General features: G+C 39.4%; 1 protein-coding gene, 1 long non-coding RNA gene and 1 pseudogene across 11 annotated transcripts in view; 2 read left to right on the top strand and 1 right to left on the bottom strand.

Annotated features, from left to right (window-relative positions):
- LOC140602396 (uncharacterized) overlaps positions 1-25,711 on the top strand; it is a 54,106-nt gene that overhangs the window by 3,796 nt on the left and 24,599 nt on the right. For 3 of the 7 annotated variants that reach the window (XR_012005334.1, XR_012005336.1, XR_012005335.1), the window contains exons 3-5: positions 8,835-8,942; positions 15,703-15,868; positions 22,324-22,508. This is a non-coding gene — a long non-coding RNA (uncharacterized lncRNA). Of the gene's footprint in view, positions 1-8,834; positions 11,608-15,702; positions 15,869-22,323; positions 23,360-25,711 lie in introns of those variants that run through there. The other 4 variants (XR_012005338.1, XR_012005333.1, XR_012005337.1 and 1 more) reach the window with 2 other exon arrangements.
- On the top strand, positions 372-477 carry LOC140603277 (small nucleolar RNA U3; annotated as a pseudogene).
- Positions 6,364-25,711, bottom strand: part of RHBDL2 (rhomboid like 2) — a 48,932-nt gene continuing 29,584 nt past the window's right edge. For 3 of the 4 annotated variants that reach the window (XM_072771867.1, XM_072771869.1, XM_072771868.1), the window contains exons 5-8: positions 14,414-14,514; positions 11,888-11,948; positions 7,731-7,792; positions 6,364-6,907 (exon numbers count right to left, since the gene is read on the bottom strand). In XM_072771867.1, the coding sequence (XP_072627968.1) occupies positions 6,728-6,907; positions 7,731-7,792; positions 11,888-11,948; positions 14,414-14,514 (404 nt within the window). In that variant the 3' untranslated portion in view covers positions 6,364-6,727. The remainder of the gene's footprint in view (positions 6,908-7,730; positions 7,793-11,887; positions 11,949-14,413; positions 14,515-25,711) is intronic. The other variant, XM_072771870.1, reaches the window with a different exon arrangement.

The following is a 25,711-nucleotide window of genomic DNA, read 5'->3' as shown; positions in this document are numbered from 1 at the left end:
CAAAAAAAGAAAGAACTCCAAAAATGTTCAACTATTTTTGTGCTACCAGAATGATATTAGATAGTTCTTGAAATAAACTGATGGCTGTTGTGGTGGTGATATTTTTTCATTGTAACAATATTTGATCTATTTCAGACACTTTAGCTTGCTTTTGTGGAAGGAACAGTGGGCAAATTATAATTTACATGCTTGGATTATCAAGCAGTACATTCCATATTAAGATAGATATCCTAGTTCTAAGAGGAAGTTACATCCCACAGGAAAGATACAAAGAGGAATGTTTTCGTAACTTTAATTTAAAATATCAATGTGTATCCTATATCCTATATGTAAAGGGAATGTTACACAATTAAATAAAAGACTGGGATGCTAGGACTATACTTTCAGAGATCATTTCTATAGTTTGTTACTAGAGAAGTTTCTCTGAAAGTGTAGGGTACCGGTCTCATTCATTTGGGGAATATAAAAAATAGTGAAAGGGAATAAAGGGGAAAGGAGAAAAAATGAGTGGGAAATATCAGAAAGGGAGACAGAACATGAGAGATTCCTAACTCTGGGAAATGAACTAGGGGTGGTGGAAGGGGAGGTGGGCGGGGGTGGGGGTGACTGGGTGACGGGCACTGAGGGGGGGCACTTGATGGGATGAGCACTGGGTGTTATTCTATATGTTGGCAAATTGAACACCAATAAAAAATAAATTTATAAAAAATATAAAAAATAAAGACTGGGATGCTATAGCTAAATGATATGTTCATCACAAAAATCTTAGATGTTGTTTCCTCAGTTTACAGATAGAGAAACTGAGACACACCTTACATTATACCCAAGGTCAGGGCACCTGGGTGGCTCAGTCGACCAAACATCCAACTCTTCTTTTTTCTTTCTTTCTTTTTTTTTTAATTTTTTTTAATTTTTATTTATTTATGATAGTCACAGAGAGAGAGAGAGAGAGAGAGAGAGAGGGAGGCAGAGACACAGGCAGAGGGAGAAGTAGGCTCCATGCACTGGGAGCCCGATGTGGGATTCGATCCCGGGTCTCCAGGATTGCGCCCTGGGCCAAAGGCAGGCGCCAAACCGCTGCGCCACCCAGGGATCCCCTTCTTTTTTCTTTTTTCTTTTTTTAAGATTTTTTATTTATTTATGATAGACACAGGGAAAGAGAGGCAGAGACACAGGCAGAGGGAGAAGCAGCCTCCATGCAGGGAACCCGACATGGGACTTGATCCCGGGTCTCCAGGAATCACACACACCCTGGGCCAAAGGCAGGTGCTAAACCGCTGAGCCACCCAGGGATCCCCGAAACATCCAACTCTTGATTTTGGCTCAGGTCATGATCTCAGGGTTGTGAGATCAAGCTCCATATCAGGCTCTGCACTAAGCACAGAGTCAGCTTGGGATTCTCTCCTTCTCCCTCTGCCCCTCCCCACAAAAAATAAAAATCTTTAAATTACCCAAGGTCACACAGCTGGAACTGGCATTAAAAATCAGTGTGGGCTGGGATCCCTGGGTGGCGCAGCGGTTTGGCGCCTGCCTTTGGCCCAGGGCGCGATCCTGGAGACCCGGGATCGAATCCCATGTCGGGCTCCCTGCATGGAGCCTGCTTCTCCCTCTGCCTATGTCTCTGCCTCTCTCTCTCTCTCTCTGTGTGACTGTCATGAACAAATAAATAAAATCTTTAAAAAAAAAAAAAATCAGTGTGGGGAAAAAAAATCAGATTAAAGTCAGATCCTATTCTACTAAACTGTTATTTTTCCTATTTGGGTGCACTGAGATTTGCATGAAAAAAACATTAAGAAATCATCTGTTTTCTCTTAAAAGTTTATTTAAATTAGGTATGTCAAATAGTGATCATTTGGGCTTTTTAAATAACTGGTTCTAAAGTCTTCAGTTCTTTTTCTAAAACTTAGTACAGTTTAAAAGGTTTGCAAAAGCATCAACCTTCTAAATTTAGTTGTATTCCTAAGTTAGAGAAAATCTCTATTTACCTTTTATAATGTTAATGATAGTATATTCTTTGATCCACAATCCAAAACACTTTAAAAGTGTAAACAATGTTATTATTCATATTGTTTATAATAATCACAAAATGAAAATGTCCAAAATAATTATCAATACAAGAAAGACAGTATCATCCATAATCAATAATAGTGCATCTATAGTATGGTACTATGCAACCAGTAAAAATGATAAATACTACTAATATAAAAAGATATTTGAGGGATGCCTGGGTGGCTCAGCGGTTGAGCATCTGCCTTCAGCTCAGGGCGTGATCCTGGAGTCCCAGGATCGAGTCCCACGTCAGGCTCCCTGCATGGAGCCTGCTTCTCCCTCTGCCTGTGTCTCTGCCTCTCTCTCTCTCTCTCTCTCTCTCTCTCTCTCTCTCTCTCTCTGTCTCTAATGAATAAATAATAAAATCTTTAAAAAAAAAAAGATATTTGATATATCATTTCAGTTTACAAAATAGAACAGTATGACCCCATAATTTTATATTTGTTTATATGTACTGATGCATACAAAAAAGCCTAGAAGGATACTCATCAAGGTATTAACTATGGGGGTGTCTGAGAGGCCCCGTCAGTTAAGTGGTGTGCCTTAACTGAATAAAACCTTAAAAAAGAAAAAAAAAAGATACTATGATAATCTCTGGGTGTGTGATTACAATCGACTTAATTTGTTATAATTATATGTATTTTAATTTGTTTTTACCATGAGCACCTCTATAATCCCCAAAAAATGCTGTTGTTGCTTTTCACCTTAAAGTACAAAAGCATAGAATTTACTGAAAGAAGGAGCAGTAAATCATTTAGCTACAAATCTTAGGTTCTGAAGCTTTCATATCCAATGACATGAATACTAGTATACACAGATTCAATCCCATAGAATTCAAAAGGAAAAAATAAGAACATTTCAAACAACTCTTAATTTGCAAAAACAGAGATTAACACAAACCTGTTTAGATAAATCGGAGAAGCAAGTCATGTTTGTTCTCTGAAAGTGTCCCTTTGCAAGTGTAGAAAAGTTCAGTCTGAGCAGTGAGTCAGCGTCAGCTCAAATCATTTGGACTCATTGTTCTTGCTTCTACAACCCTCCCTGGGTTGTAATAAACTCTCTCTGGACTGACCAATAAGGTAGCCACTAGCTACAGACAGCCATTGGGTGCTAACATCATGATTTGTGTAACACAGGAACTGAGTTTTTTAATCTTACTTAATTTTAATTAAAACGTAAGGGCTTGCATGTGCCTTGTGGCTACTTTATTGGACAGGACAGATGAAGAATATTTCCACTATTTCTAATAACACAGCAGCTTAGAAGACTGAAGTGATAAGCCCCAAATTAAGCTGTTCAGATGGTTCCTCTATAATTCAGAGATGTCAAATTTAAAATACCAGATGTTTGCATGCTTTTTTTTTTTTTTAACAGTAATTTTGCCCCCTGGGGAACCCAATTAAATAGTACTGGTTGGGATAACGTGAACCATATTTCTAGTACCAAAAAGTCCCTGACTAAAAATGGTTTCATCGTTCGATGAATTGTTTCTCTGTCTAGTTTTCTGTTATGAACAGTTAGACTTCCGTTTAGGTCATTAAAGGTCTCAAGTCTTCAGAGCTAGTGACCTGATGGGTTAACCATGACAGATGAGTATCTCTCCTCTGGGCTTTTTTTTTTTTTTTTTTTTTTAAGGTTGTTTGTTTGTTTGGTGGTGGTTTTTTAGATTTTATTTATTTATTCATGAGACCAGAATGGGGCAGAGATATAGGCAGAGGGAGAAGCAGGTTCCCTGCGGGGAGCCCAATGTGGGACTCGATCCCAGGGCCCTGGGATCACAACCTGAACCAAAAGCAGACACTCAACCCACCGAGCCACCCAGATGCCCCAAAGATTTTTTATTTTTAAGTTATCTCTACTCCCCAGCCTGGAGCTCAAACTTACAACCTTGAGAGCATGCTCTACCAACTGAACAAGCTAGGCACCCCTTCTCTGGGCTTCTTTGCCAATTAATAGATACTTTTCAGATTAAATGCAACTATTTCACAGCAAAAAAAGTATAAATATTTATTCATATTTGTATATTGTATAAATTACATATAATATGTAATCTATAAATTATTAATAAACTTGGAAAACAAATACAAATCTCAGTGAATTATTTATTTTTAACTATCAAAATGCAAATTTTTCAATGATTTACAATACCTGCTTTTGCAAAAGTGTGAGGAAAATTACTATCATCTACTTTCAATAAGAATATAAATGGAAAAAAAAGAATATAAATGGATGCAGCTACTTAAAAGGCAGTTTAAATCTGAAAATTAACATTTCTGCTTCTGGGTGCTTAAAAGATTCATTCAGCAATCATGCTCAAAGGCACACTGCATGTACTAGGAAGTTCACATAGTAGGGTTGATAATAGTACAAAATCAGTAGCCTGAGTGTCCAATAGAGGCGTGGTTAAATAATCACAGTACGTCTTTATCCTTCAGCAACTCAGAGAATGAAGGTCTCTATGTCCCATTATAAACTAAGTTACAGAGCAATACATGTAGTAAAATCTCACTTACCTTGTTAAAACCTGCATTTCATATGTATATTTAATTACCTGGAACAGAGATTAACCCAGATCTTTCTTGAGAAGCAAATCATTCTTAGAAATTATCCCACAGTATCTTCAACATGATCTCTGAACTTGCCTCTTTGGGGGTGCAGAGCAGATTCAGTGCCGTTCACTGCAGTGAGTGAGCCAGGCCTCAACTCAAATCCATTTTCCTTTTTGTGCATGATGGATGGAAAAAGGTCTGTGAGAACACACCCAGCTGTCGACAGCAGGCATCACCAGGGAAAAGAGAAGGTTCGGGGTGGGAAGGTAAGAAGGACTCTTTTAACTTCTTGTTCACATCTTTGTTTAACCAAAAACATAGCCCCAAAGCCTGCAGAACAAGGAGGTGAGGCAACAGAGACACAAAACTCCCATGCATATTCTCATACTCAAATTGAAAAACATTTTTTTTTAACAAATCTCTGATCCATTTTTCTCAATATGTTGAAATAATACATTTCTCAATATATCTATGTAAGTAGGTATGCTCCTTTCAGGATACAGCAACATGTTTGTTTATTTATTTATCAACATGTTTAGATAGGTGTTTATAAATAAAACACACCAATGATGAAAGAAAAAATTGTATTTCCTGTGTTCACATGGCCCCAAACTACTATTTTTGGAAAAGACTGCCCAAGGTGCCTGGGTGGCTTAGTTGGTTAAGCATCTAATTCGTGGTCTCAGCTCAGGTCTTGATCTCAAGGTTGTGAGTTCATGAGTTCAAGCCCTGTGTTGGGCTCCATGGAGCCTACTTTTTTTTTTTTTTTTTTTTTTGAGCAGAGGAGGGGGGTGGGAGGGAGGGGCAGAGGGACAGAGAGAGTGAATCCCAAGCAGGCTCCAGGCTGAGCTCAGAGCCCAATGAGGGGGGAGAGAGGGAGGGGGCCTCCATCCCATGACCCTGAAATCATGATCTGAGCCAAAATCAAGAGTCAGATGCTTAACCAACTAAGCCACCCAGGCGTCCCAACATGAAGCCAACTTAAAAAAAAAATAAATAGCCAACAATCTGGGTTCTATAATAAGAAAGGAGACAGGCTTCTCAGCCTTCAGATCTGACATTTTACCTTTTGTAAATAAATCCTACCCACTCCCAGGAGAGCCACTCATGTAAAGGAAGAGAATCCAGGGATCCCTGGGTGGCTCAGAGGTTTAGCACCGCCTTCAGCCCGGGAAGTGATCCTGGAGTCCTGGGATCGAGTCCCACGTCGGGCTCCCTGCATGGAGCCTGCTTGAGTCTCTGCCTCTCTCTCTTCCTTTCTCTATGTCTCTCATAAATAAATAAATAAAATCTTAAAAAAAAAAAAAAAAAAAAGAGAGAGAGAGAATCCAGAGTCCAGGTGCCTCGTATGCACCAGAAAGCTACTTCTAGGTTCCTTGGGGTCCTAGACACACTTCTAGAATTTAAAACTGGCAGTCCAGAAAATTTTCAGTCTTCTTTTACAAATATTTCTACCACTTATGGCACACTCACAGAAATGTTTGTTCCTATACTCCCATGATACCCGCAACTTGCAGGATTTGGGGGAAAGAGCATCATTAGACCAGTAGGGGAGAAGAGGATGGGCTTTTGAGTCATTACCAACCTTTAAATCCTGCGCCCTCTTAGACAAGGTACTTGATTTTTCTTAATGAGTTTCCATGTCCTCCCCCCAGATACAGAGTAATAGCCACCTTTCTGGGTCACTGAAACCACATATAAACCACCTCAAACAGTGATATGTCCACCCCAACAGTGATTGAAGGTGATTATCAATAGTCTGACACAAGTATGAAAAGTTTTTATTATCAGCACAGTACAATATATGTGGGTTCTATCAAACAGTCTCTATAATATATCATCCAAGGAGAGCAAGTCTCTTAGAGACCACATGTCTGGAAAGAGCCAATGCCTGCTTTTTACCGTCCCTCCCCTGCTCCCTCTCTCTCTTCTCCCTCCTCCTGCTTTCAGAATCCCCATCCCTAAACCCTAACCCCTTTTGTAAACAGTCTTTGCAACTGAGAACTTCAGTTGTGTTCTGACCTCTTTATAAAACTGTCAGCATTTGCAAGGACTTCTCTGTCTCTTCCTAGACTTCAGTTCTTTTCCCAGATGGCTCTTTTCATTACTTGCTTCCTATGAGAGGCAGGTCAGTTTGCCGGGGATAGGAAAATGTTGAAGAACACGGCAAATAAGACACAAGCAAAATAAGCTGCAATTGCCATCCAAAATCGTGGATCCTTCAGCAGTGCCTTATCAAAGCAGCTAAACACAGTGTAACCTATGGACATTCCAGCGAATCCGCCTGCAATGTGGGCTGCAAAAGACACCTGGGGAGGGAGAGAGGAGCAATGAAAATAAGTGAAGAAAATGCTGTTTTCATATTCGAGCTGCATCACCCTCTTCCTAAAACACAAATGCCATCAAACAAGAGTCCCAAAAGCTCACAGAACAAGGAGAATGGGGCAAAAGAGACATAAAACTCCCATGTGCACAGAGAGGAGATGTTCTGAGAACGTGCAGAGCCAAAAAATGTCATTTCATCAGCTCTCTGAGTGCACAGGACCGAGCCACTGTTTCTCATTCTCTGTCACCATCACGTTCGGGATGGTTCTATATGTCAAGAGAATGTGTTGCATGACCACAAGGGATCTCAGTAGGAGCCGTGTCTGACCCCACATAAATGGAATGTCAGAATGAGAACCCAGATGATGGATACACACAGATATGCAAACAAACTATCCAATTCAAAGACCACTTAAAACTGAAAATCTCTGCCAGGTGTTTTTTTATGTTTTTATGGGGTTTTTTTGTTGTTGTTGTTTTTGTTTTTTTTACTGCCAAGTCATCTGGACCCAAATTTTCATTGCTATTTTCCAATCAGCTTTTTATAACCCTGTGGACAGTGAAATCCCTTCTCCCCTGTTTTGCTCCCAGTAGGGCAGGTGCAGAGAAAGAGCTGGTGGGGATCAGGGCTGTGAGAGAGTTAAGTGAAAAGGACAATCCAAAAGTCTGATTTCCTCAGGAATTTGCTTGCCTTCCTAATGGAAGTTTGGCTGCCCTAAATGGGTGCCCCTTTTTGCTGGGCCTTTTTAGCTATGGATAGGATAGGTAAACAAGCTTTCATTGAAAAACATAATAAACTGAACTCACCGGTGACCCGTCTGCAGGGACAAAGAACCTTCTGTAGAGAGCAAATCCCATATCCGACATAACTAGAAAGAAAAACAGCCTGATGAAGCCCCCAGGAGCGCCACAACAATGCACCAGATGTTTTGGGTTCTCTTCTGATAATGGTGGCAGCTAACATTTATTGAGATTTACTCTGTGCCAGGTGCTGCTGTAAGAGCTTTATGGGTATTAATTCCCTAATCCTCACAAGGACCCTAGGAAATAAGTATATCATTATCCCATTTTACAGATGCGTTCATCCCACCTGTATCTACTGGTTATCTTCTTTGCACCAGGCACTCTTCTAGGTGGTGGAGATACTGCAGGGAACAGACCAAACAGCCCTGCCTCATAGAGCGGATGGTCTAGTTGGGGCGGAGAGGTTGGGGCACACCAGTAAAACATACACTACATCAAATGACGCTAAGTGCTCCATCAAATGGACAAAATGCAAAGAGAGGAAGGAGGATTAGGAAAGCTGGGAGTAGGGTGTGATGTTTAGTAGGAGAGTCAGGGACAGTCTCACTGAGACTATGCCATTTGACAGAGATCAGAGAGCAAGCCATGCTGACATCTGAAGTAAGAGTCTTCCAGGCAGAGGGAAGAGCAAGTGCAAAGTCCCTGAGGCAGGACTGTGCCTGATGTGCTGGAGCTGAGCTGGCTGGCTGGCTAATTTTCAGAGTGATTCCCTGCCCCTCCAAGAGCAGCAATAACATTCACCTGGGAACTTAGTAGAAATTTAAATTCTCAAATAAATTAAAATAAAATAAAATAAATAAATAAATAAAATAAAATAAAATAAATTAAATTAAATTAAAATTCTCAGGCCCACCCCAGCCTTATTGAACCAGAAAACTCTGAAGATGAGGCTCCAAAGTCTGTGTTTTAACAAGACCTCCAGGTGACTCTGGACTATAAGTAGGGATAAAATGATAGGCGTGGAACAGGGGACAAATCCTGTAGGGGCTTTATGGGCCACTGTAAGGGCTTTGACTCCAAGTGGCAGGAAACCTAGAAAGGTGTCTGAGCACAGGAGTGATATGATTCAACTCATGTTTTCACAAGATTGTTCTCGCTGCCCTACAGGGAGGACTGGAAGGGAGCAAGGACGGAGCAGGAGACAACTGATACTGCACCAGTCCAAGTGAGAAATGACGGTGGCATCTTATCCATAGGGAAACCAAAATACCCAGGGTAAGTACTCATCCAAGGCCACGCAGCTCAGAGGCGGGGGCAGGATCCGAACCATAAGCAGTCTGGCTGTGGAGGCACCTCTCTCCCCCACCAGGAGCACTGAAGACGGACCAAGGAATGACCTGCGTCCACATCTCCAATGGGACAGTGAAAGCCAGAACTTGGATCTCCTTCAAAGAAGCCAGATCCTGGGGGTCTCTTGGCCTAGAAGAACTCCACCCTCCGTGTGCCCTGCACTTGGAAACCTCTCGTGCCGCTGTCACATTCCACACCCACTGTCCCCACCCCACCCTGTGCTCCACTTAGTGAGCCATCGTGTCCTCGCAGATGGAAAGGCCTAGTCCTTGCCTTTGGGAAAATAGCATCACGACCCCGTGTTGTGGCTCGTTTCCCTTTTCAGGACAGTATTGATGATGTTCAAGTGACTAGACCGGAATGGAGGTCGAGGAAGAACTCAATAGTAATTTAACTGTAAATGACTATTACACAACACACCGGATTAAACTCGGCTGTGTTGTATTTTCGATCCTCATGTGAATCTCCTAATTCAGTGTAAAGGCACACCACAGAGACAGAACTAGGAATGTCTAAGAAAACCACCCCATGGGACAGGGCTGACTTACTGGAAGCAGTTACTCTGGCCTCGTTGTCATCCACAGGAGGAGGCCTCCTTTCAGAAAGTTTTTGTGACCCTCAACTGTCAGTTTCTCCAATCTCTTTCTCTCGGCTCAGGCCCTTCCTCCATATCTCTGCCCAGGTCCTTCTGCTTCCCAGGGGAGCTTGCTTCTACATCCACTGCAATATCTACACTAGGACATGTCTTCCCACCTGAAAAGAAGCTTCTGTTCCAATAAACCAACTCATTGTCCTCACTAAAAATCTGACACTGATTTTAAGAGAAGTTGCCTTTATATGGATTTTTTTTTTGAAAGGTGAAAATGCAGGATTTCCTTTTTCAAAAGGGAAGCCCAGGGGATCTCTGGGTGGCGCAGAGGTTTGGCGCCTGCCTTTGGCCCAGGGCGCGATCCTGGAGACCCGGGATCGAATCCCACGTCGGGCTCCCGGTGCATGGAGCCTGCTTCTCCCTCTGCCTGTGTCTCTGCCTCTCTGTCTCTCTCTGTGTGACTATCATGAATAAATAAATAAAATCTTAAAAAAAAAAAAAAAAAAAAAGGGAAGCCCAGTTGCCTTACTAGAAGACACATCCAAAAATAAGGCTTCATGAAGGAAGGTACTTAAGGCCAACTGGCCTTCATAATTAATAATAATTTACCTTTTTTTTTGCCCTTTTTTAAAAACTATACATTTTCCCAAGGAAATGTGTTTAAAATTTTTAAAATACTAATATTTTGTTACTCTAACGTGTGTTGCAACTTTCCTCATCTTCAGTAGCAGGTAAACCAGGCCAAAGAACTTTCAGAAGTGGCCCGTGCCAAGGAGAAGGGAAGGGTAACTCTAAGGGGTCTTAGCTACTTTGTAAAATGAAGTGACTTTATTACTTACCTCAGGAATGACATAATGTTACATAAACTATTTTTGGAGCCTCCCTGTGCATAAGGAAAGGGTTTTTACTCCAACATTGAAGAGTATTAAAACCATTTCCCCATCAAGGGTCTGAGGCTCCCTTTAAAAGTCATTCATAATTACCTAAAAGAAACAGATTGAAAACCGGGTAACTTGTGTGTGGCAACATTTTTTGGTCACAGGATTTGTCCCTTGGTCCTGGTTGTGACGCTTAACAGCCCAGGTGGCAGCTCTGCTGCACAGCGATTCTCCTCACCAAGCCCAGACACTTGCTCTCCCTTCTGTGCTCACAACTTTCCCTCCCATTTTCAATTTCTCAGGGACAAAAAATATTACATAGAGTATATGTGACCTATAAACAAGTCACTTATCTTCTCTCAGGATGAGTCTTGTGTTTACAGCTGAAGTGCCCATAAGCTGGATTTAGTGTCTTTGCTCGGAGGTAGTTGGCCCTGTTCCCAGCAATGTGGATAATTGAACTCTTGATACCCATTAGCAGAACCATTTCTTCCTTTCTTTTTCTTTTCTTTTCTTTTTTTTTTTTTTTTTTCATTTCTTCCTTTCATGTGGACAGCCCAAATCTCGAGTTTTATCAAGCATCACCTTCATCTTGGCCTTCAAGCGTGACCCTATGGTCTGACCCAGGGTCTGTCTTCCCCTGTGCGGCTACAGCTTCAGCCAGAGCAGGTGCAGAAACACGAGTTACTAGCCCTGCCCTGGCTCCTCCTTCTTCTACCCTGGGTGGCCTGCCCCCACCCAGAATCTGCCCTGACATTCCGACTCAGCTAAAATTCCACCTCCTCTCCAGATTGAGCACCCTTCCTAAATTCCCTCAGCATGTAATTCTCTGCTATAATTCTTAGATATTTCAAAAGCCACATTCGCCATTCTGCTTGTTCCTGGACCCTCTGCCTCTGTCTTCAACCCTAAGCCACCCACTCTGTGCTCAGATCCTAGATCGGTGTTTTGTTCTGTTTTTTTTTTTTTTTTTTTTAATCTGACAATGTATAAATTGAGGAAGAAAACAGATTATGTCAGTGGTTTTCAAGCTTTCCCATTTCAGACAAAATCATATACAGGGTCCAATGTATGAATGAGAAAAATCCAATATATAAAACATAAATGAAAAAAGAAAAAGAAACATAAATGAAACTGTTGTGGCTAAAGTAGACAGAGTACCTAAAGCTCTGCTCTCTTGACTTCCCCCACTCCAGAAAGAAACAAAAAGCAAAAACTCATTACTGAGGCACCTCTAAAAACCACCCATGGGCATCTGTGAAAACTCCTCCATGGACCTTTCTGCTTAGGGCTATGGAGCCACAGTTCTTTGTCACTCCATGCTAGTGTTTAGGAAAAGTGAGGCCCTCTGGAGGTCAAACCAATAACACTATAGGTGCGAAGTGTTCACAAGACAAACTTACTTATAAGGATGATGATCAGTAGTCTGACAATTCCAAAGGCAGGAATCATTTCTCGAAAATTCTTGTAAAGAGATAAATAAAAATAATATAAGCTATCTATTGGCCAATGAAACTTCAACTGTACTCTCTCTCCATCTGCTTTTTCATTTGAAGTTTGAGTGTCAAATATTTACAAAATAAAGCAATGCTGTTGCAGCCAGTTTTCAAATGTATTTGGGAAGTACAATGCTGGTGCACTTTGGAGAACAAAATGAATATTTAACTCCATGATATGAAATAGACATAATTACATTAGCAGGAAAAAAATATAAATATAAGTAATATGAAATCAATACTTCACATGTCAGAGATATGATAGATAGATAGATAGATAGATAGATAGATAGATAGATAGATGCTGTCAAACTAACTGATGAAATATTTTTAAGGTTTTATTGGTTAATATTCATTCAATACTTTATCCTCTTTCCCAATGGAGTTAGTTAAAATTTGAGTATTACCTTAATTCTTTTCGATAATTTAAAAGAATTTAAAATATTGGTTAAAAAGATCAAGTTTGAAAAAAAAAAAAAAAAAAAAGATCAAGTTTGATTTTAGTTGAAAAATCTCAGTCCAGGGGGGCACCTGAGTGGCTCAGTCACTTGGGTATCTGACTCTTGATTTCATCTCAGGTCATGTATGATCTCAGGGCCATGAGATCAAGTTCTGTGTGGGGCTCTGTGCTCAGCCAAGGGGAGTCGGCTTGAGATTCTCTCTCCCTCTGCCTCTCTGCCTATTCTCCCCCTCTCTTTTCAAAATAAATACATAAACTTAAAAAAAAAAATCTCAGTCCAGTTTATAGTACCCTTCTGTGTTACTAAAAAACAACTGAGTCAGGGCACCTGGGTGGCTCAGTTGGTTAAGCATCTGCCTTCAGCTCAGATTGTGATCTTGGGGTTCCAGGATCAAGGCTCCCATTGGGCACCCTGCCCAGTGGGGAGCCTGCTTCTCCCACTCCCCCTGCCCCTCACCCCACTCATGCCCCCCCCCAAAAAAAATAAATTATGTTTTAAAAAAAAAGAACTACTGATGGGCAGCCCTGGTGGCTCAGTGGTTTAGCGCCGCCTTTGGCCCAGGGTATGATCCTGGAGACCTGGGATTGAGTCCCACGTCAAGCTCCCGGCATGGGGCTTGCTTCTCTCTCTGCCTGTGTCTCTGCATCTCAATCTCTGTGTCTCTGAATAAATAAATAAAATCTTTTAAAAAAATCTAAAAAATAACTATTGAATCAGAGAGACTTCTCCACTTTAATTTATTGAGTTACTTCTCCTTTCCCCTTCAATTTATTGACTCTCTTCCCAAAGAGTAGACACTGAAATACCCAAGTTTATTCTAAATCAATTATTTTTAAACTGCCATGATCAAAGCCTACAGAAACAATTTACATAACAATCCAGTACATACAGAGCCAGTATTATGTGTGATATATGTTGAAATTTTTGTAATTTTTTCTTTTTAATTTTCTTAATTTTTTTATTACTTTAAGGCTCAATGCCCAACATGGGGCTTGACTTCATGACCTCAAGATTAAGAGTCATGTGCTGTACCCACTGAGCCAGCCAGGTGCCCCTCTTTTTGATTAATTTTTGGTCACAATTCTTAAACTGCTCAACCACTAATGGGTTGCAATCCAAATTTTGAAAAACATTTTTCTAAATAACTTCTATTTTTGGAATAGTTTTATAATTGCTTCCTATTTTCCTCCTAGAGTATTTTTATAAAGTATACATACCTACATGCTTAAAGGATTTAAGAACTAGTTAGGTATTACACTATAGGCTGTTTTAGAAAGTGGTTGGCATTCTTACATACTATATCATGGTATGCCAGCTTTGGTGGGAAATTTGGCATTAATCTATGAAAACTTAAACCCTTCACCCAGTAAATCCATATCTAGGAATTTATCCTACCAAAACACAGACACACACACACACACACACACACACACACACACAAATGCAAAAAGATAAATGTAAGAGAACATCCTTACAGCATTACCTACAAGTGTGAATAGGTGGAGTCACCCCAATTTCTTTTCATTGATGGATTAAATCAGGATGCAGCCTAGCTAGTGCGCTGTGGAGCACTTGAAGAGATTGAAGTGATTTCTGTGTACTGATATGGGTAGATGGGATCAAGGTAACTATGTTAAGATGTAGAATGGTATCTTTAAGGGTGGGTCCATTTTTGTAGCCTTAATTTTGGCAGGATTTTGAATACATATAGAAAAAGGTTTAAAAGGATGTACAGTGAACTGTTAACAGATACAATATTTGAGATTTTGACTATTTTTCAACTTAATTTTTTTTTTAGTATTCATAACTTTGAGATCAGAAAAAAAAAAGAGATTAAAATATAAAAGGAAAATTCTGGTGCCCAGAAGGAAGATGAGTGCTCAGTAAATATGATGAAGATTCCCTGAACCAAATACTAGTTACTCTTTAAAAGAACAAAAAAATCCAAAGATTCCATTCCCAAAGTTCTTACCACCAGAACATTCATAAAATAGCCTCCCATCAGAGCATAGACTCCTCCTGAAGCACCCACAAGATATCTGAGCGGGTCAAAAATGGAGCTGGCAAGGGACCCTAAAGAAATAAAAAACAAAGGATGACACATAATTGTAAGAATCATGAAAGATAAATCTTTCTAATACGAGGTGGAAGTTGGGAAGTTTGGACCATTATCATATTAACAAGCAACAAAGTAATTTTGTTTGTCTCTTCCATCCTATAAAGGTATAGCTATGTGAGCTAACTACCTTAATTTTTCTGAAATAATAAATGTTCAGCATGAGGGCAGTGTAACAGGGACAAAAGCACAAACTCTAGTGCTAAAATTACCACCTGTGTGACTTGAGCAAGTCTCTTAATCTTTCTGTGCCCCAGTTTCCCTACATAAAGAGAATATTAATAGAAATTACCTGAATGCATTGTCAGGGGAAGTAAATGAATTGATATGTGCATCGCTGCCTGACACGCATTATGTACTTGTTAGCTATTGTTTCAAAATATTGCAAGCATTTAGTCAAAACTATCCAAATACCTGAGACATTCCAGCATTTCATTATCTGATGGCTGGCTTTCTCATGGAGTCAAGATGTGGCCTTAGAACCCTTTTCAACATAGTATTAATCAGATTCGCCAAACAACAGAAAACCTATTTGCCAACCGGATCTTAGATTTCCTGAGCCAAAAGAAGACTTTCAAATCACCTAAAGTCAAACTCTAAGTTGCTCTCTTACTTTGTTCTACTACTTTGTTCTACTACTTAGTTTTTTGCTCTTAAGGCTCGCCTTCATTCCTTAGGATACAATGTAATACCTGCTTTGTGCAAGAAAGACAAAGTGGCCTTAGGAATCTTACAGATGAGTAAACAATTATAAGATGCAGAATAAAATAACTACTATGATTTCTTAAAAGTAGTGAATTTACTATGGAAGCACTTAGGAAGGAATGATTTCTTTTTCAGCAGAGAGGTGGAAGCCTTGCTGCTCTGAGAAAGAGGATGTAGCATTTTGATTAAACTCTAAAATATTTTTAAGATAAGGAGAAAGTAAAAAAATAAAAACAAAAATAAATAAAATAAAAGATAAGGAGAAAGTATTCAGGACTTAGGGAACTGGAAAAGCAAAAACATAGAAACAAAAGTATATGGGTGACTAAAAATTAGGAGTAGTCCAATAGGCTTAGGGCAATGGTCCTCAAATATCAACCTTCAGACTAGGGCTGGGGTGGTTGCATCTTAATCATATGAGTAATTTATTTTTAAAACAGATACAAATGTCCACTTCTGGCCACGATGGAGTAATAAAGATAAGATTATCTCTCCCGCTTGGAACAGCCAAAAGCACTGGACAAACTATGTGAAACAGTGGTCTCCAAAATACTGGACACCAGATAGCAAAGGACAGTGAATCCTGACATATAAGAAATATATGAGGTGAGTTGTCTGATTGCCCAGCTTTACTGCCTTGAGAGAGATTACAGGCTACAACACATGAAGGGGAAACCCAGGTAGATCTCAGTAAACTTTAATTTGATGAGATAGAGTTTGAAGTCCAGATAGTCCCAGGCAACTGGAGTTTGCAAGACAGTGCACCAGAGAGGAAGGAGCACCACAGAGGGAACCCCAGAGGGGAGCACGTGAGGAAATTACCTGAGCCAGGGAAAGAACCACTAGAAAGGAGTAAAGGGAGAATGTCTAAGTGGCTCAGTGGTTGGTGTCTGCCTTTAGCTCAGGGTGTGATCCTGGAGTTCCAGGATCAAGTCCCACATCAGGCTCCCTGCATGGAGCCTGTTTCTCCCTCTGCCTGTGTCTCTGCCTCTCTCTTTCTGTGTCTCTCATGAATGAATAAATAAATAAAATCTTCCAAAAAAAAAAAAAAAGAAAGAAAGGAGTAAAGGAAAGAACGAATAGCTTTGCTCACACAGCACCAGAGAGGCTAAGTAACTTTCCAAACTAGAAAACTTCATAATTCATGGGGCATTGGGTAAAGTACACAGAAGGATCCTACACTAGTAATGGGTAATAATCACACTAAACATGACTCAAAAACACAGTTTCATCTAGCAAATCTTACCAAAAAGTTTCAAACTACTTCCAAGTAACTGTGTTCCAGAACAAATTTAAGGAATAATTATAGGAATACAATAATATCCACCATCCAAAGATTAAATGTCTAGCATCCAAACAAAAATGGTCAGATATGCAAAGAAACAGGAAAATATGACCCATAAGAAAAAGAAAAAGCAATCAATTAAAACGTTCCCAAACTAACACAAGTGTAAGTTTTAGCCGATAATGGGAATAAATAATTACTATGACTGTAATACTGTATGTTCAAAAATTAAGTGAGACATACAAGATACAAAACACTCAAATTTCTAAAGACAAAAAAAATTTCTAAAGACAAAAACTACAATGTCTAAGATGAAAAAATACATCAGTAGCATTTAATGACACATTAGACAGTACTGATGAAAAGATAGTGAACATGAAGACATAGTACTAAAAGTATCCAACATGAAACACATAGAGAAGATTTTTTTTTTTAATAAATACAGCATCAAAGAGCTGTGAGTCGATTTCAAGCAACCTAATACATACATAATTGGAGTCCCCAAAGAAGAGGAGAGAAGTCAGGTACAGAAAAAATAATTGAAGAAATTATGGCCAATTTTTTTCCAAAGTTTTATGAAAACTATAAATCCACCAATCCAAGAATTTCAACAAACCCCAAGCACTGGAAACATGGATAAAACTATACCAAGTCACAACAAAATCAAATTGTTCAAAAGCAGTGAAAATCTTAAAAGCAACCAGAGTAAAAAGACATGTTTCCTACTAAGGAACAAAGATAGGGATGGTAGCTGATTTCTCATTGGAAATGATGCAAATGAATAAACAGTAGAGCACACCGTCTTTAAGCCATTGAACAAAAAAATACAGTCAAGCTAGAATTCTGTGCCTAATAACAAAGGAAGGCAAAATAAGGATTCTTTTTTCAGACATACAAAGGCTGAAAGAATAGATAAACAGCAGACTCATACAAGAAATGTTAAAGGAGGGGCACCTGGGTGGCTCAATCCGTTAAGTGGCCAACTCTTGTTTTTGGCTCAGGTCATGATGTCAGGGTCCTGGGATTGAGCCCCACTTTGGGCTCTGTGATCAGCAGGGAGTCTGCTTCAAGATTCTCTCTCCTTCTGCCCCTCCCCCCACTTGCTCACACACTCTTTCAAATAAATAAATATTTAATTTAAAAAAATGTTAAAGGAAATCCTCAGGCAGAAGGAAAAAATATCAAATGAAAATATGAAATTATACAAAGGAATGGAGGGCATTGGAAATGGTGAGAACATGAACAAACCCACAAGATTTTGCCTAATTACTTAAATTCCTAGGGAAGATACTGTTTACTAGAAATAATAAGTGAATTAAATTGGAGGATAGATCAAAGAAATCAACTTTATTTCCATGTCATAGCAGTGAAGAATTGGAAATAGTAAATTTTTAAATAGTACTTTACAGTACATCAAAAATATAAAATATGGAGATAAATCTGACCCCCACACACACATACACACAAATGTGCAAGAGTTGACTCTGAAAGCATAATTCCTAAAATTTACAGAGTGATAAGTTATACACCAAAACTTTAAAACTCCTATTCTTCAAAAGATAATATTAAGAACATGAAAAGACAAGCAACAGACTAGGAGAAAATATTTGCAAGTCATATATCTGATAAGAGACTTATAATCAGAATATACATTATTATATATAATAAAGAATATAATCCAATTTTAAATGGGCAAAGATTTAACAGATACCTTACCCCAAAAGAAGATATGTGGATAGCAAATGAGCACATGAAAATATATTCACCATCATTAATTGTTAGGAAATGCAAATTAAAACCCAGTGAGAGGGACACATGGCTGACTCAGTCAGTGGAGCATTTGACTTTGGATCTCAGGGTTGTGAGTTCAAGCCCTGCATTGGGTAGAGAGATTACTCAAAAATAAAATGTCTTTTATTTTTTTAATTATTAATTTTTCAAGTAGGCCCCACACCCAGCATAGAGCCCAATGCAGGGCTTGAACTCATAACCCTGAGATCAAGACCTGAACTGAGATAAAGAGTTGGTACTTAACCAACTGAGCCACCTGGATGCTCCCAAAATATTTTTTTTAAATATAAAAAAATAATAAATCCATCCATCCCAGTGAGATACCTTCATACACCCAATAGACTGACTAAAATTAAGGGATCCCTGGGTGGTGCAGCGGTTTAGCGCCTGCCTTTGGCCCAGGGCGCGATCCTGGAGACCCGGGATCGAATCCCACGTTGGGCTCCCGGTGCATGGAGCCTGCTTCTCCCTCTGCCTGTGTCTCTGCCTCTCTCTCTCTCTCTCTCTCTGTGACTATAATAAATAAATAAATAAATAAATAAATAAATAAATAAATAAATAAATAAATAAATAAATAAAATTTAAAAAACCGATGTTAGCAAGTGTTGAGAATTGTGGAAGAGCTGGAACTTCTGGTGAAGGTGTAAAATGGTACTACAGATGACCCTTGAACAACACAGGTTTGAATTGCTCAGGTCCATCCTTATGCAGATTTTTTCCCAATAAATACAGCACAGTATTGTAAATGTATTTTATCTTCCCTATGATTTTCTTTAAGTTTTGTTGTTGTTTTTTGCCTTTAGTAATCTCCATACCCAACATGGGGCTCAAACTCATGACCTCAAGATCATGTGACTACATGCTCTTTCTTCTTTTTTTTTTTTTAAGATTTTATTTATTTATTCATGACAGACAGAGAGAGAGAGAGAGAGGCAGAGACATAGGCAGAGGGAGAAGCAGGCTCCATACAGGGTGCCCAACGTGGGACTCGATCCCGGGTCTCCAGGATCACACCCCCGGCTAAAGGAGACACTAAACTGCTGGGCCACCGGGGCTGCCCTATAGGCTCTTTCTTCTGACTGAGCCAGCCAGGCACCCCCTTATGGTTTTCTTAACTGTTTCCCCTAGTTTATTTTATTATAAGAACACAGTACATAATAATATATACAAAATATATGATAATTGACTATGTTATCAGTAAGGTTTTGGGTCAACAGTAGGCTATTAAATTTTGGGAGAGTCAAACATTACATGCAAATTTTCAACTGTGTGAGGGGGCTCAGAACCCCCTAAGGGTAAGCTGTACTTTCTTCTATATAACCTAACAATCCCATTTATAGATATAAATCCAAGAGATCAATACAAAAAGTTCTACACAGATATTCATAGTAGTGTTATTCATAATATCCAAAAAGTGAAAATAACCCAAATATCCATCAATTGATGAATGTGTAGAGAAAACATGTATGGACTATACACAATGGACTATAGTCTAAAAAATAAAAAGGAGTTAAGCACTGATATATGCTACAACATCAATGAAGAATAGAAACATTATGCTAAGTGAAAAATGCCAATCACAAAAGATCATATATTATATGATTCCATTTGTATGAAATGTCCAAAATGGGCAAATCTAAAAAGACAGTAGTAGTAGTGGTTGCCTAAGGCTGGAAAAGGGAGAATGGGGTGAGGAGTGGAGAGGGGTCCAGGGTTTCTTTGGGGGAACAAAAACATAAAATTCAGTTGTGATGATGAGTATACAATCTGTGAATTAAGTAAAAAACAAAAACAAAAAAAGAAAAAAAAATTGAATTAAATACTTAAATGAGTGAGTTGTATATTATATAGCTTATATCTCAGGAAAGCAGTTGGCAGTTTCTTAAAAAGTTAAACGTACCCTCTGATAGGATCTGGCCATTCCATTCCTAGGTATTGACCCGAGAAAGCTGAAAACATTTGATTACACAAGTACTTACACTCAAGTGTTCATAGAAGCTTCATTTGCAATAACCCCAAACTGCAAACAACTCAAATGTCCATCAACAAGAGAATGGACAATTTGTGGTATGCCCCTGCAATCAAATACCACTTGCAATAAAAAAGAATCAACCATTGATAGACATAGAGCATGAATAAATCTCAAAATAATTATGCTGACCGACAGAACCAAAGATAGAGTACATACTCTATGATTGCACTTCTATAAAATTCTAGAAAATACAAATTAATCTATAATGATCAGTAGTTGGCAGGGAAAAGACAGGGAGGGACAGTAGAGAGCAATTTTCAAGAGTCACAAAGATACTTTTTTGGGGAGCGATGGATATGTTTATTGCCTTGACGGTGGTGATAGTTTCATGATTGTATACACATAGCAAAATTCTCATATTATACATTTTAAATACGTGCAGCCTATTATATGTCAATCATACCTCACCAAACAGAGAAGAAAACAAAACCAGATGCCAGGGCCATATCCTCTGAGATTCTGATCCAGTAGATCTGGATAGGCTCTGGATAGCTGTAGCTATGACAAACTTTCCAGGTGACTATGATGATCAGTCAACCTTGGGGAGCCCGGGTGGGATTGCACACCAGCACTCTTCAGTCTTTAATGTGCATGCAAATCACTTCTGGGTTCATTCAAATGCAGATTCTGATAAGTAGGTCTGGTGGGGGGGCACTATTATGCCTTTATGACGAGTGATACTAATGCTGTTAATCCGAAGCTCCTGCTTTGCCAGGAGCAAGGATGGGGACACTAAAGTTATTTGATGTATTAAGGAATCTGGAAAAAAAGCAAAGCAAGAAGACAGCAGGCAAGCAGAAACTTTTAGAGGTGATGGATATGTTTATGACATAGGGACAATTTCACAGGTGTATACTTATCTCCAAGCCCATCAAGGCACATACATTAAATATATACAGATTTGTGTCTGTCAATAAGACCTCAAAAAAGTTATTTTTTAAAAGATTTTATTTATTTATTCATGAGAGACACAGAGAGAGAAGCAGAGACATAGGCAGAGGGAGAAGCAGGTTCCCTGTGGGGAGCCCGATGCAGGATTTGATCCCGGAATGGATTAATGATCCAGGATCACTCCCTGAGCTGAAGGCAGATGTTCAACCACTGAGCCACCCAGGCGTCCCAAGTTATTAAAAAACATTTTACATCAAGATCCCCTTAACCTCTTATGTATAATTTTCTTTTTTGAACATTAGTAAAGATTATTCTTCCAAGGTAAGGAAAGAAAAGAAAGGCAATGGGGCCACGCAGTGGAGGGTAATGAGCAATCTTGGATGTTTTGACTTTCTTCTGGGCATTGTCAATGTTCTAGGAAGGATATTATAATATGATCTAATCTGTGCTTGAGGAAGGTGACCCAGGCAACAGTGTGAGGACTGGAATAGCAAAGAGACACCTGCCAAGAAGCTATTGCAAAAATTAGCAGGGGATGTGAACAGGTTAATCACATTCCCTCCCCTCTCTCCTCTGAAACTGGGGCAGGGCTGATTCCATAGGTTGAAATCAAGCTGCGGGGGAAACCCCCGTGCAAATGCCAGAGCCAGGAAGGGCCTCATCAGTGCAAAGGCTTTCAAGGGCAGGAAATACAGGTGTGTGCAGGAACGAAGGTAGAAGGCAGAAGAACAGGTTCTACAAAAGTAGAAGGCAAGCAGAATGGGGAGCTATGTCACTGAGCATTGCCAATTCTATCCCTTTAACATGTCTCAGGAGTGCTTCCTGTTCTCTGGCCCCACTGCCCCAGGAGGCCAGTAAGGTTTTCATCAGTTAAAAAAAAAATCTGAGCACTGCAAAAGTTTGGATTGTGTCCCCCCAAAAAGACATATTGACGTTCTAACCCCCTAGCACTGCAGAATGTGATATTATGTGGGAATAGGGTTGTTGCAGATATGATTCATTAAGATGAGGTCACAGTGGAGTATAGTGGGGCTCTAACCAATATGACTGTGTCCTTTTTAGAGGAGAAGGGGACATATGAGAGCCGAACTCCACACGATGATGGAGGCAGAGCTCGAGAGGCTGCAGCTACAAGCCAGGGAATGCCAAGGACTGATGGCCACCCCAGACTCTCCCGGACAACAGGAGCAGAGGAGGGAGCATGGCCCTATTGACACTTTGACTTCAGACTTGCAGCCTCCAGAACTGTGAGATAGTACAGTGCTATTGTTTAAACCACCCAATTTGTGGTTCTTTGTTATAAGAGCCCCAGGAAACCGATACAACCACCCACTGCAATATAGGCATATGAACTTATTTGTAGGTTGCGTATAGAAGTACCACTGTACTAATGTAGGGTTTTTGATGGCAGGTACATTTACTGGTTTTCTTTCATATACTAATATTTTTTTAAGTATAAAAATAGAATTTTCAAAGGATGAAACATTGATTACACAATATTTTTAAATCATTTTTACTTTATTAATGGTACAAAAAATGTTTTTTCTTAAAGATTTAGAGAAAGAGAGAGTGAGCAGGGAGAGAGAGAATCCTCAAGCAGACTCGCTGCTAAGTGTGGAACCTAACCTGGGGCCAGATCTCACAACCGTGAAATGAGATCATGACCTGAGTGGAAATCAAGAGTTAGCCGTATAACTGACTGAGCACCCAGGCACCCCTGGTACAAAAAATGTTTATCAAACCATGAAAAGACAAGGGAGACATTTAAATGCATGTTACTAAGTGAAAGAAGCCAATCTGAAGAGGCTACATGATGTATGATTCCAACTATATGACATAATGGAAAAGGCCAAATTACAGAGATGGTAAAAGGATCAATGGTTGCTGGGGGAGGGGGTGCGGGGGGGGGTGCTGTAGGGATGAATAGAGGGATTTTAGGACAGTGAAAATACTCCGCATGCTACTCTAATGATGGATACATGTCATCACGCATTTGTCCCAAACTGCAGGAGATACAATGCCAAGAGTGAACTTCTCTATTGGGTGATTATGATGTGCCAGTGGAGGATTCATCAATTCTAACAAAGGCCCATCTGTTCGGGGCGGGGGGGGGGGGGGGGGACATATTATATGGGGGGAGCAGGGAGTTTATGGGAAATCTCTGTGCCTTCCTCTTCATTTTCCTGTAAACCTAAAACTCCTCTAAAAAAAATAGTCTTTAATTTTAAAAAATGTTTTCAATGAGCAGATTTATAAAATAAGCTTCATTGCTTTTTAAAAACCCTCATTGAAAATCATAACCCTGAAATTATAAATATATACTTCTAAATTTGGTTATTTTCTATAGAAATTTTCTCTTACTATCATAGCCAAAATGTACAACTTAAAAACGACATGTAAAAAAAATAAAAATAAAAATAAAAATAAAAAGGACATGTAGTTTCCAATGGGACAATTATATCATTGACTGTGCTTCAATTATGAAAAAAAAAAATGTGTTGTAATTTAACTGTTAATCCCCACCTTTCTTAGCATCAGTCACTTGTTCTTAATCAGAAAGTATTATAAAATATGTTTAAAACCCACTAAAACTCTTTTTTTTTTATTTTTATTTATTTATGATAGTCACAGAGAGAGGAAGAGAGGCAGAGACACAGGCAGAGGGAGAAGCAGGCTCCATGCAGGGAGCCCGACGTGGGATTCGATCCCGGGTCTCCAGGATCGCGCCCTGGGCCAAAGGCAGGCGCCAAACCGCTGCGCCACTCAGGGATCCCTGAACCCACTAAAACTCTTAACTGAGAAATCTTAAAACCGATTAAGAAATTGTTTCCAAAAAAAAAAAAAGGAAATTGTCTCCCCACATTTTAAGTGTGAATTTCTAAGACTCATTGCATCATTCCCAGCAGCAAAATCAAAGAACAAGAGAACGATTTCCAATTATTAGTTTTTAAAATGCCCTTTCAGAGCATTAGTGTTTTTGGAAGAGCAGTAATGTTCTTTCTCCTTGTATGAAAAAGGCTTATGTCACCAAAGAAACATATTTTGCATTTGCTTTTTCAACATCTGTTAGGTAGCATCCTACTGAAAGCCTTGTGTTTACCACAGGGGGAAAAGTCAGCAAATTAGACACTCATCTTTTTGTAAAAGAAAAATGCTTAGTCTTTAAAATGAGCAAAATCTCTAACTCTCTAACTGAATCTCTCTAACTGATTTCAAGACTTTTATTGTATAGCTACAGTGGTATTGACTACATGGTATTGGTGGAGGGGTAACACATCGGTCAACAAAACAAACAGGAGAACCCAGAAATAGTGCCCTACAAATAAGCCAAGTGATTTTTGACAAAGGTGCAAAAAAAATTTTTTTTCAATGAAGGAGATAGAATTTCTAATAGATTGTTGCAAAATCATTGGATATCCAAAAAAACCCCAAAAAGAACCTCAGTCTAAACCTCATACCTTACACAAAAATGAGCCAACTGAAAATAGATCATATTTCAACATAAAGCATAAAACTATAACTTTAGAAGATAACATCAGAAAAAATCTTTAGGACCCGGAGTGCAGTGAAGAGTTGAGACATGACCAAGAGCACGATTTATAATGGAAAAATTAATAAATCAGACTTCATCGAAATTAAAAACTTTTGCTCTGTGAAAGACTCGATTAAAGCGACACAAAGACAACTACACACTGAGAAAAATATACCTGTCAACTACATATTCGATAAATGACTAGAAAAGAAAAGAAGAACGAAAAGAACTCTCAAAATTTAATGGTTTATAAAAACTTAATGAAAAAATCTAATTAGGAAGTAAGCAAAAGACATGAGCAGGTATTTCACAAAAGAGGTTATGCACATCAAAAGGTGTTCATGGGGATCCCTGGGTGGCTCCGTGGTTGAGCATCTGCCTTTGGCCCAGGGTGCGATCCTGGGGTCCTGGGATCGAATCCCGCATCGGGGGATCCCTGGGTGGCGCAGTGGTTTGGCGTCTGCCTTTGACCCAGGGCATGATCCTGGAGACCCGGGATTGAATCCCACATCGGTTTCCCAGTGCATGGAGCCTGCTTCTCCCTCTGCCTGTGTCTCTGCCTCTCTCTCTCTCTGTGACTATCATAAATAAATAAAAAATTAAAAAAAAAAAAAAAAAAGAATCCCGCATCGGGCTCCCAGCATGGAGCCTGCTTCTCCCTCTGCCTGTGTCTCTGCCTCTCTCTCTCTCTCTCTCTCTCTCTGTCTATCATGAATAAATAAATAAATCTTAGGAAAAAAAAAAGGTGTTCAGCATCATTAGCCATTTGAGTAAAGCAGGTTAAGGCCATGATGAGATATCACTGCACACTTATGAGCACAGCTGAAATAATGGTGACAACACAAATGGTGGTGAGGAAAAAAAAAATGGTGGTGAGGATGTGGAAAATGGAATCACTTATACAATATTGGAGGGAAT

The sequence above is a fragment of the Canis lupus genome, chromosome 13 (genome assembly GCF_048164855.1).
Source record: "Canis lupus baileyi chromosome 13, mCanLup2.hap1, whole genome shotgun sequence".
NCBI lineage: Eukaryota > Metazoa > Chordata > Mammalia > Carnivora > Canidae > Canis > Canis lupus.
This window is presented reverse-complemented; position numbering and strand designations above follow the sequence as displayed.